This window comes from Eptatretus burgeri, chromosome 15 (assembly GCF_056783735.1).
Source record: "Eptatretus burgeri isolate ZD-2024b chromosome 15, Ebu_testis_v1, whole genome shotgun sequence".
Taxonomy (NCBI): Eukaryota; Metazoa; Chordata; class Myxini; order Myxiniformes; family Myxinidae; genus Eptatretus; species Eptatretus burgeri.
In genome coordinates this window covers 15084409-15097334 of record NC_140975.1, presented here as the reverse complement: position 1 = coordinate 15097334, position 12926 = coordinate 15084409, and the positions used below count along the sequence as shown (strand labels likewise).

The 12926-nt window shown below is 42.3% G+C and overlaps 1 protein-coding gene across 3 annotated transcripts in view; it reads right to left on the bottom strand.

Annotated features, from left to right (window-relative positions):
* The window catches only part of LOC147011601 (protocadherin-1-like), a 34464-nt gene that overhangs the window by 15514 nt on the left and 6024 nt on the right, over window positions 1-12926 (bottom strand). For all 3 annotated transcript variants that reach the window (XM_085858026.1, XM_085858028.1, XM_085858027.1), the window contains exons 4-6: window positions 9588-9746; window positions 8135-8472; window positions 2033-4070 (exon numbers count right to left, since the gene is read on the bottom strand). In XM_085858026.1, coding sequence (XP_085714152.1) covers window positions 2033-4070; window positions 8135-8472; window positions 9588-9746 — 2535 coding nt within the window. The remainder of the gene's footprint in view (window positions 1-2032; window positions 4071-8134; window positions 8473-9587; window positions 9747-12926) is intronic.

Here is a 12926-nt window from a genome sequence, read left to right as displayed (position 1 = left end):
CTTGGTTCGGTGACAATAACAAGCAGACGAGATTTTGGTTCAGGTCCGGATCCAGATCCGGCCCATCAGTGGGATGCAAAACGTAAACTGTTCATCCTGGTGGACGTATGCGCTCCACCGAGTGCCGTTCGAGTTATTCATGCATTCACAGGGATTAGGCCCAGGGTTAGAATTTGTTTCATTCACATTTATTTATTTATTTATTTTGTAATATCCTGAGCACATGCATTGAACAAAAACAAGTTGGAAACTAAAATAATCTTTGGGAATGCTTTGACCATCATGAAAACACTCACCTCAATCTACGGAAACCTTTTTTTTCAAATGAATGCAGAAAAAAAAACAACAAAAAAAACAATGACTTTTCATACACAATTTAAATAAATAAATAAACAAAATCAAGAAGTTAAAGGTTTCATTCTTGCTTTTGACACGGCCTCATTGTAGACATAAGGCGCAGGTTCATCAAATCTGCATGTACCACATGTGGAGTGGCGAGGACACCACTTTCAGCATTAAAAAAAAATAAATAAATAAATAAATAACGACAAATCCTTTAACTACCATCAAAAAAATGGAACAATGTACGAAATGAAAGGTCCAAAAAGGTCTAGTTGTAAATGTGTCAAGGCCCAATGGTCTGAAGGTCTGAAAAAAAAGGTCTCAAGCATCTAAAAAGGCCAAAGGGGTCGAAAGGGTGTAATGTGAGGTCCAAATGGGTCGGAATTGTCTAGAAACTAAAAGGGTCTTAAAATGTCTAAAAAGGGTCGAAAGGTCAAAGGGGTCTTCAGGGTATTAAAAGGACTGAAGGGTATTTGGGGGTTCCAAAGGGTCGAAGAGGACATAAAGGGTGTATCAGGGTCGTTTATAGGGTCTTAAAGGTCCCAAAGGGTTTGGGGGTCTTGAGGCGTCTTCGTGGTAAGGTTCTGAAGGGTCTAAAGTAATGAATAAACACTCACATTCTGTGCGGACAAACAGACAAACATAACTTAAATCTCTTTGTACTGTACAATGACGTCTTGTAAATGTATCTCGTAGATTTTCACAGAAGTTAAAAGGTTTCAAAATAAAATTAGCGCCATAGAACTCAGGCTATGGACTTCCAATCTACTCTTCTTTCATATGCAACACATGGCTTCTGGAAACATTGCTTGCTGGGGGTGGGGAGGGGGGGGGGTACAGCTGCTGGAGTGCCCTCTGTGTGTTAGATGACGAATTTGGAATTTGTTCATGGTGCCGGAGATAACTCACCTACTCTTCGCAAAAGAAACTGTGGGATGTTTAACATCCGCCAACTAATGCCGGCAGATGAGACACCCGCTTTAATGTTCATTCGAGGGACGGCACAAACATTGTTGCTCACCTGGCTGCGAAACACAAAGGGTGAGAGTGTACAGCTGTGCCGAGATTAGAACCCAGGATAGATAGTTCAGAGGTGAGTGTGCGTACCTCTCGGCTAACTTGCCAGCCCACTTTGACCGTTGTAGCATTAGTTGAGCAAGTCACGAGAATGACGTTCGGCGATTCGGGAAATGAGATTTTCAAACCCATGTAGCATTACAATGGCACTCGTTAGAGCACACACCTCCGCTAGGTTGAATGGTTTGTTATGTATCCCACCGAGAGGACGGATCTGAACCAAAATCGAATTGGCTTATTGTCACCTATCCAACTCGTCCACAACTTTTTGAAAGATCATGCTCTACATCGGACTGTCGGAGATAAATATCGATCTCAACCGTCACCAATTCATTCTGTATTTCAGTCTTGGTTTTTGTTTCTTTTCATTGTCGATTAGAAAACTTTCAGGTGATGGAAAATCCTTACACTTGCTTTTGTACAAAATAAAATCACCAAACGCGACGTTGGAGAGCCTTGTCGCACACAATCAAATGGGTATATAAAAATGCAGTGGAATCCATTTTGAGGCGACTCATGGTAAAGTGTAACCTATTCTAGTCAATAATTGGAAACTAAATTAAACTAAAAGTGCAACCAAAATAAAAAGTCACAAGTGGAGACTGATAATTACCTTTCCTTCGACAAAAGTGTTTTCCAACGGGAGCTTCTGGATAACCCCGTGAGAAGCTGCAGGCGAAACCACATGATCACCAGTCCGATCACTCTTTCTGCTACTCCCAAATCTCGAAAGAAAATGTAAGTTAGCCTGATCAGGGCTCAGCGGGATGGGGGAATTGTCGGACCCAAAACCACCACGACCTTGCAATGGTAGTGAGAGTGGCTCTTCGCTGATCGAACCACGAGCCACTCCCCGGTTTGTCCTCTGCTTTCGCTTCCCTTGGGATGCTTTTTGCTTATTGGCTCCTTTTTTATCCTTCTTGCAACACAAAAGCACAATGCACAATCCAACAACAAGCAGTACGACCAACAGTCCAATTCCACAAGCGAGGTAAACCCACAGCGGCAGGCTATGTTTCGTGTTGCGTCCGAGAACAACATCCTCATGAATGGGGTGGCTCATACTCCTGGCTTTCATATCTTCGATCAACGACCTATTGCCGTTCGTCTGGTTGATCAATACATGAACGATTCCAGGCAAACTGACCCCGTTTGGTGTTCCACCATCGTGAACTTCAACCACAAGTCGGTATAATCCTTCTCCAGCATTTTTTGCAGCCTTTTTCAACTTGAGCTCTCCCGTTTTTATATCGAGGTCAAATATTTCTTCTGGATTCCCGCTAATAAACAGATAACGGAGCTCGGCATTTGGTCCAATGTCTACATCATCTGCCTCTATTTTCAAGAGGGATTTGCCTGCTCTTGAATCCATCGCTACAAATATTTCACTCATGTTGTCACTCGGCTTCACTATAACTGGGTCATGATCATTCTCATCTGTGACAATCACTTTGATACTTGCGGAACTGTTTTGAGATGGTATTCCGTGATCTTCAGCAAATATTGGCAGATTGAACATGTTGACAACCTCACGATCTAAAGAACGCAAGGTCGAAAGTCTCCAACATTGGGTCACACTCTTGGATCCAGATGCTTGGGAAAACTCAGGAGTCTTAACAAGTTGAAACATTTCTGATCCCTGTAATAGCTTGAGTGAGACCAACCCATTGTTCCCTTGGTCAGGATCACGGACAAAAACATTACCGACTTCAGTACCCGGTAGCTGGTTCTCGGAAACCTCAAACCTCAAGGGGTTTCCAAGAATCGACGGTGAATTGTCGTTGACATCCAGAATGGTCAGCACGATATTAGCACTTGCGACTCGACTTGGTTCACCCTGATCGAAAGCCAGGACAGACAGGTTTAGGACATCATGAATCTCTCGGTCCAGTCCTGGCTTGACAACCGTTACAACTCCAGAGTTTGTGTCGATATCCAAGCCTTGATGGTCGTTTGAGTCATTAAACCTGTACCTAACTTCTGCATTAGCACCTTGATCGTTATCAGAGGCAGAGACTGTAATGATGGTTGATCCCACTGGAAGGTTCTCTAAAACGCTGGCACTATATGTCGACAAGCTAAAAACCGGGTCATTGTCATTTTGATCAAGCACATGCAATGTTAGTTCCAGTTGAGAGGTCAAAGGTGGGTCACCATGGTCCGTGGCAATTATGTTGGCTCGATATTCTGCCTTGGTCTCTCGATCGAGCAGCCGAACAGTTTGCAGCATGCATTGACCTTTGCCAATTTCTTTCATCATCATAGGAGCTGGAGCGTCTCCCCATAGGGGGTTCAATTTACACTCTACCCGTCCAGCTTCTCCTTCGTCACCATCAATAATGCGAACCACGGCCAAAGAAACATTGGGCTTGTTTTCCTCCACCTCTAAATTTCCAGTTGACATTGAAGAAGTACCCATGATATGGATTCTGATTTTGGGCGTGTTGTCGTTGATGTCGAGCAAGGTCACCGACAATGTTGTGGTGCTGGAAAGTGGTGGGTTGGCTGCATCCGACGCCACGACGATGAGATGGTGAACCGCCGTGCTCTCTCGGTCGAGGTCCTTTTCCACAGTCACCACTCCGGTTTCAGAGTCAATCGCAAAGAGGGGTGCAGATCTTGGCGATGACAGACGAGCGTCGAACTTGTAACTGCAGCAAGAAGATGGACTCGTGTCATTTACTCCCCATTTGTACCAATGAGCATTCCTCGTATGCACTGCATTATAAACTTGGTTATGAAATGATTCACAAATATCAAATGTGGACAATGACAAAGTGTATTCATTGAGGTTATTCCTGAAATGCAAAGGGAATACATTTTCTGCAATATTTGTTCTTCCTCACACAGATAGATGCTTGTTATTGCAAAAAGTTCCACCAGGAATGACCCAAATTCAAATTTTGAGTTATGAAAAAAAAAACTTCCATTTTGAGCCTCGTGCCCCGAAGTCCCCACCCGCTGAGGCATGAACCAGGGTGAAATCTCCCTCAAAAAATCATTACATGTTTCATGCATCCCCAAATGTTGATTGCATATAGTTTCATTAAATAAAAAAGAAAAGTTTGAAAATGTGCCCATAATTTGGACCTTTTTACCCCCACCCTAGGGGTGGGGCCAAAATGTGACTGCTCTTGCACCTTCGTGACATGTGGTGATCATAACTATCAAGTTTGGTGAATTTATGCACAACCGTCGAGGGGGAGAAAGCACGACGGATGGACAGCCAGAGACAATTGCAATATCCACCCCCCCTCTTTTTAAAGCATGGGGATAATAAAGACGGCTTCTGCATCAGATATGAACAATAACCAATTTCCATCAGAAGACGCACGATAACACCACCGACACTACTACTTCAGATTCCGATTTGCAATACTCTGTTACAGAGCATCAGTGTTGCCAAAGGTTATACTCGATGGTTTGCCATTGCCTTCCCAGCAATAGTTATGGCAGGAATTTGGAATTTGTTCAGGGTGCCGGAGATAGTTTGCTTACTCTTCGTGAAGAACATCGTGGCATCTTTAACATCCACCAACTGATGCCCAGTTTATCGTCCATCCAAGGACGGCACACCGACTGACGAATCACCCCGTCGGTGAATCATCAGCATGACAGTTTATCGCTGGGCCGATATTTGAACCCAGGCGAGGCAGATTAGATATGTGTGCATACCTCGAGGCCATGCTGCTGCTGCTGCTACTACTGCTGCTACTGCTACTGCTACTGCTACTGCTACTGCTACTGCTACTGCTACTGCTACTGCTACTGCTACTGCTACTGCTACTGCTACTGCTACTGCTACTGCTACTGCTACTGCTACTGCTACTGCTACTGCTACTGCTACTACTACTACTACTACTACTACTACTACTACTACTACTACTACTACTACTACTACTACTACTACTACTACTACTACTACTACTACTACTACTACTACTACTACTACTACTACTACTACTACTACTACTACTACTACTACTACTACTACTACTACTACTACTACTACTACTACTATTACTACTACTACTACTACTACTACTACTACTACTACTACTACTACTACTACTACTACTACTACTACTACTACTACTACTACTACTACTACTACTACTACTACTACTACTACTACTACTACTACTACTACTACTACTACTACTACTACTACTACTACTGCTACTACTGCTACTACTGCTACTACTGCTACTACTGCTACTACTGCTACTACTGCTACTACTACTACTACTACTACTACTACTACTACTACTAATGGCCTCAATTATTCCGACCCTCTTGCAGGTTGGGCCGGGGAATGTGTTTGGCCTCAGGCTTTCAAAAATCTGTTGGCCAGGCCTGAACTTGTACTGATGAGGGTGGAAGGGATTTATAATTCGTTCAGATTCATGCCAATAGCTCGCTCACTCTTCATGAAAGACAGCAAGGGATCTTTAACATGTACCAATGACCAATGCCACGAGACGGGTCATTTGGCTTCATGTCTGTTTATATGAGAGAAGGCACACGATATTGCATCACCCTCCATGCTAACCACCAGAGTTAGTTTACAGCAAGCTCAGACAGCTCAAAGGTGTGTGTAAATACCTCTCGGCTGTCCTTCCAATCCCTCAGAACATGGCAAAAATATATAATTACTTTCTTCTGGATTATCAACGTGTGCTACAAGCCTGGTGCTGGCTTCGTGGTCAGGGCGGCTAGCTTACGATCTTAGGGTCCTGAGTTCGAGCCCCGTTGGCCACTGAATTAACACCAGGTGAAGTTGACTCAACCCATCATCCTTCCGAGGTCAGTGAAATGAGTACCAGTGTACTGGTATAGGGGCACAGCATCAGTGGCATAGTTGTGCCCCAACAAAATGATAGCTACCTGGCAGCAAAGCTGCCATACACAAGAACAATATGTACAAGTTTTTCTTGTTCTTTTTTTTTTTACATACACATGAAATGTGCCAACAACTATTACTACTGGTGCACAGTACAAGGAGGTTGCAGGTCCTCCCATGGGGGAAAAATGATTAAAAGCTGCAAAATATATATTTGGTCATCTATTTCTGCAATGATTTACCGAGATCTATGATTTACCGAGATCACAACTGAAGTCGTTTTAACGCCACGACAATTACACCATTTATTTTCAACGAATGCGACAATGAAAGAGGCTGTTCTTCAAACGGGTGAATCGAGCCAGGTGTCACCAATCTGCTTGTTATGCGATACGTTCAATGGGTGAACCACCATTACGCTCCCATCAGGAGGTTCTCAACAATGAATGTACATCTCAAATATCAAAATAGATATTTGTTATTGGTACCTCAAATACAGTACCATACTTAATAAAACAACGACTATGTGAACCTTTGTAATGCAAAAACAAACAAACAAAAAAAAACATACGTTGTCAGGTTCTTGAGCATACAGGGCACATTTTACTACTAAGGCCTTAGTTATTTTCTAATTTGGTTTACACAGTTCTTCAGTTAAAATGTAGTGCCGGTCGGTCGAAATATAAATATAATTTCAATTTTTAGAAATTATATTTTTATAATTTGTTTTCGGATGTTCCATGGAAAAGACAAGGGAAGGTGGCGGGAAAGTAAATATAAATCCTGGACCAGGAGGATCTAAGAAAACATTGAAGATGGAAGACCATTCAAATGCAGGATGCCCATGTTCACTGTATCATCTGATGTGAAAAATAATTTAAGAAGGATTAAAACTTGTTTTTACAATATCGTCAATATGCTCAAAACCGTCAATCAGAGCCATAACCAGCTCTTACTTTTCAGTGGGCATCTGATCATACCGTCCGTCTCCCCATCCCCATGAGCACATCAAAGGCTGATTTCTGGTCTGTTGAAGGCTGAATATCAGCATCTCGCAGGGAAACTTTGACATACTTGGCACCGAAATCTTTCAATACGAACAGCGGTGTACAACTTTCAATGGAAACAAAATCGGCACGATCGAGAGTAGCCTGCGAATCATCCCTGCTGCTGCACTGAATTGATGCAATAGTTCGGCCAGAATATTCGTCATCAAGATGTTGCGTGATTAAATCACCAATACAGTCACTCAAATTTATACCGCTGACATACTTATTAACAATCACTTTCGCCCCAGAAACCACAGTCAATCTGAACCACGCTGGCCACTGCTCAGACGCCATGACCGAAGACGACTGTGCAGTTCCACTGTGCAGTTTGGTTAAAGGTGACTCGGCATTTTGGCGCGCGCGAAATTATATTTTGAAAATAAATGCCAACGTTTACATTTCGGGTTTTGAAACTTTTGCAACTTCGGCGGAAAATTTATAAATATAAAAGGCTAAAAATGTGTTTTATATTTATATTTCATTTCGGCAAATATACCGTCGGCGGATCTGTAAACAAAGTTATAAAATAACTAAGGCCTTAGAAAGCCCCAGTCATTTTGACCACTTTCATTTTTCAATTCAGGTAGGAAAGATTTCCGGCCTTTGTCGTGTGAAGTCAGGTTGGACCGAGCAGGCCATTGCGGATTCGCAGAATTAAAAAAACGAAGTTCCAAACTCGAGTGTACTTGTTCACTGTAAAGCAAATCTGCATGTACCACATGTGGAGTGGTAGCGCAAGTCATATCCTTATACTGAAAAACTAATTACTTGCACACGTCATTGGGTCAACTTAGGTGTACAGGGATGGAGACAAACAAATTACCTGACTCGGCCATATTCTCCAGCATCCTTGTCTGTAGCATTCAGTGTAATGACTTCTGTCCCGATTGCCACTCCCTCTTTTATCTGGACATCAATTTCAGCCCCTCGGTTGAAGACCGGAGCATGATCATTGACGTCAGCTACAATCACGCGGACGACTGCCTTGGCCACGTTTGGAGATGGGTTACCACCATCTGTAGCCCAGAGCAAAAGCTCGAATACTTCTTGCTGTTCTCGGTCTAGCTTTTTGTCGACTCTGAGGTAGGGGATTGGACCGTCACCATTCTGGTTGTGCATTACGGTCAAGGAGAAAGGGCCGACACTTCCACGTTCACCATCCTGTTGGAAGCATGTCAGACAGAGTTCCATAAAAATGCAGCAAAAATTTGGAAAAAGACAATATATATATATTTTTAAATTTTAAAGGGGTCAGCGCAAATCTGTTGTACAATTGCACAAATTCAAACTCATCTGCAAGGCCCATAACCATGGCTCTCTCATAATAGGTCCTTACTGCTTTAAACAGACAACAAAGATGACATCAGCAGTTGGTGCTCCACTCCAAAGAGGAGTAAATATCATATCCTATTGTAACTTACCTTTCCCAATAAAGGGTATTACAGTAATGCCACGTACACAATAAATACCATACATGGGACGTACATAAGCATCGATACAGTACATGGGACACATTGGATGGATGACACTCACAATAGTCCAAGAAATACCAACGTTTAGACATTCATGCGTGCTTTTACCCCACGCACACGGAGCAAAAACCGGGGTTAAGCAATTGGTTCTTGTCCGATCGTCCCATCAATTGACGATCGAGGAACAATCTATCGATAATTCCAGCAATCTGTGTGTCTGCGACCGTCCCACATAACAAAAATGAAAGGTCCCACGAGAGACAGAGAGCTGACGAGTAAAAGATAAACAACAACAGATGTTTCGAACTCGAGGTATGGTCTGCAAAATGATTTTCAAAGGGCACATTAACTTTGACCCTTCGAACCCCAAATTGAATCTGTTCATCTTGTACTACAGTCCACAGTTATGCCAAGTTTGGTCAACATCCCTTCAGCATTTCACCATTTACCGCAGCCACTAAAATCTACTTTCCGCTAAAGGTCACATGACCTTTCAACCTAAAATCTAAATCAGGTCATCTTTGCATCACAATACATCTTTGTACCAAGCTTGGTAACAATCTGTTCAGCGGTTCACAAGTTACCATGGTAACAAAAATTGAGAAAGACAGACACGGATTGACGCACGGACAACCTGCAAACATAATGCTTCCGGCACCTTAAGCATAAGAATAAAGTGAGACACGATCAAGTTGAATTGCACGTCATTCTCGAGTTCCACCACAAATACTCAAGTGTTGCCATTTTGTGTGTTGAACACGGACAATTCCAGAATAAGTGATAGAATCAACAGTCGAAACTTACCGGGGAGAAAAGCTGATACGTCATGACTCCAAATGGTGGTGCGTCTGCATCTGTAGCAGAAGGCAATTGGAAAGACCTCCCAACATCTACATCTTCTAGTATTGTGAGCTCCAGAGGTACGTCGCCGAAAGTCGGCGAATTATCATTCACATCCTCGACCTAGTATCGTAAATGAGGGAATAAAAAGGGGTAGAAGGAAATGTGGGGTCTTAATGGCAAGATAAAGAAAATGGATAACGAGCAAGTTAACTAGACGTTCACACTGATTGAAGTACTATAAAAAGTTAAAGTTAATAATAAAAAGTTCAAGAGAGTACTATAAAAAAAAAATTTGCAAGATAGACTTTCAAGTTTAAAAGTTATGTCCTCTTAAACAAAATAATCAAATCAAAATCCAATATTCAATGCAATTTCACCCTCAAACAAACAACCAAACAAGCAGTCATAGACTGGTACTTACGAAGTCATCAACTTGACCACTGACCTTGTCTAATAAAAGCTGTCTCTAGAGAAGGTAGCGATGCAAACCAGAAGTTTCTACGATGATTCTGTACCAAACCATCAAAAATCGAATGTTTTGGATGTTTGACCTCACTGTGACCTTGACCTTTTACCGATTTTGACCAAAACCTAATCAGCGCTCGCCACCACCCTCCTGAAACACGTGGTGTAATTTGACATTGGTAGCTTCTTCCGTTCTCGAGTTATCTGTACCAAACCATCAAAAATCGAATATTTGACCTTGCTGTGACCTTGACCTTTGACCGATTTTGACCAAAATCTAATCAGCACTAGCCATCCCCCTCCTGAATCACGTGGTGTAATTTGGCATTGGTAGCTTCTTCCGTTCTCGAGTTATCGTGCCTTCAATCAAACAAAAACAAACAAACAGAAACGGAAGGCATCAATATACTTACGAAATCTTTAGATTTCCTAGATAAAAAAAATGCATGAACACAACTTGAAGGAGAAACCAAAACATTCTTTTTCAGAACTAGAAACACTTTGGGAGCATTGGCACATCGTGTCTCCACCACCTCTCCCTTGCAGGAGGGGGGTTTTACCCTGCGTACTACAAACATATATGTACAATTTGGTGAAGAGCAGGGCAGGCCTTTTTATTTTTTCTTCGTACGATTTTCAGATGCGCGCACACGAGGGTGTTCCGAAAAAATTAAAGTTTGATTTTTGCTGCTCCCTGATTTTGCCTTTGTTCCAATACCCCATAAGAACTTATAGGTCAAAAATGAACAAAATTCCATGATATTTAGGGGTTCCTCAAGTTGGCACAATTATGTCCATTATGGAGAGGGCATTTTGCACTGCAATGTCAAAAAGCTCATCTAGGTCTCTTTGGAAAAAAACTATTCTTTCATCCTTTATGACTGCTGTGGTTTTTGAAAATATCAAACGACCATATTAATTGTGAAGTGCACTGCGTTGTGCATATTCGACGGCAAGTTATCAGTTACAGTTTGGCAAATTTCAACAATATTGTGCCAACTTGAGGAACCCCTAAACATCCTCCAATCTGCTTCATATTTGGTGTGTATGTTTCTACTGTCAAACGGAACAAAGGCACACCCAGGGAGCATGAATATTCATACTTTTATTTTTTTTACCCCCTATTATGAAGCACCCAATCGCGCACACTACTCCCGAGACTAGCTCAGGTTTGACAAGCTGGGAATTGAAATTATTAACAGTGCTGCCTTCAGCTGGGTTTGAAATTGCAACCTCTGGGACACCGGTTGTGGTAATTACCATGAGGTGAACTCATAATTAATTAAACTAGGACGGCCACTCGGTAGCGCGCATACCTCCACCACGCAATGTCCGATCCAGAAGAACATATTGGGCCCAATATATATATATATAAAAAAAAAAATATATATATATATATATATATATATATATATATATATATATATATATATATATCGTTTTTGACCCCATCTCTCAATATCCTGCACACAAACAAACAACAGCCAGACAGGGGTGAAAACATAACCTACTTCCACCTTTGGTGGCGGAGGTAACTGGAACGGCACTCGGTAGAGCGCATACCTATGCCAGGCTGAACAGTTTACATTTTGGATCCCACCGAAAGGCCAGATCTCAATCATAAGAAGCCCAGTAGCTACCCGTGTTGGCGGACAGGTAGAACAATGGATGGAATCAACAGGACGTTGATCAAGGTATGTTGACCGCCGAGGGAAGGAGAAGCTTTTTTGCGTGTTAACTCTTCAGCAGAGCAAAAGGGGGTTTATGCATTTTCTCCTCCGAAGAAGGCTTAATGCCTGAAATGTCGGCGACTTGACGGTTAGCATATGTACTTCAATCAATATCTTGTTGATTCCATCCAGTGCAATAATTGCACAAACATTTACCACTTGAGGGCTTGTACTTTTTAACAGACAAATTCTAACCACATGATTGGGGGTGGGAGGGGGGGGCATCATGTGCAAAATGTAACAACGTAAATATTTGAGGTTAACCAAAAAACGATTTGTTTGAGATGATCAAATGGGTATCAGGTGAAGTTCATGCTGAGATCATAAGAAGTAAACTGCGGTGCGCAGGTGTGTGTCTGAATCTGAAAAACGTCTCTCGAAACAAGCTCTTTTCTCTCAACTGAGCCAAGGACAAAGGACCTGTGGAGGTCAAAGATTTAAGGATGAACTTAAAACCATCCTGAATGAACAAAATATTGACAGAAAAACCTGAGAGGAGATCAACCTCTCAATAGACTCCTTCAGCAGATGCTGAGACAAGGATGTTCTTTTCAGACGACGATTACTAATCTAATTAGTAATCACTAATTACTATTAGTAATTACAAGAATTGTTCACTAATCTAAAGCACACGAGAGAAGCAGCAGCAGCAGAGTGATCAAGCTTGACAGAAAGCATGGTCAAACTTCTCCCCTTTGGAAAGGGCAGCAAGATATCTTCTACAAAACATGTGGTTCCCAGATTGACCCAGACAACAATGTCCAAATGTTTTTTTTTGTTCCCCATGGAAAGGAGGAGGAGGAGGAGGAGGAGGAGATTGGGACCATGCTCTGTGCAAAGTGTTGGTGCTGCTTAAGTAGTCTCCTTGGCTATTGGGCACAATCCTGGATCGCCACTCCGACACAGGATACCAGTGAGCTGGCACTCATTTTGTCGACCTCGGAAGAATGACAGGCAGAGTTAACCCCACCCGATATTAATTCAACAGGGGAGTGGGATTTGAACTCAGGACCCTAGGATCCAAAGCCCACCACCCGAACCATTAAGCCAACACCAGGCGTAAGGACATCATTGAAACAGCAGTCACGACACGGTTCCAGAATCT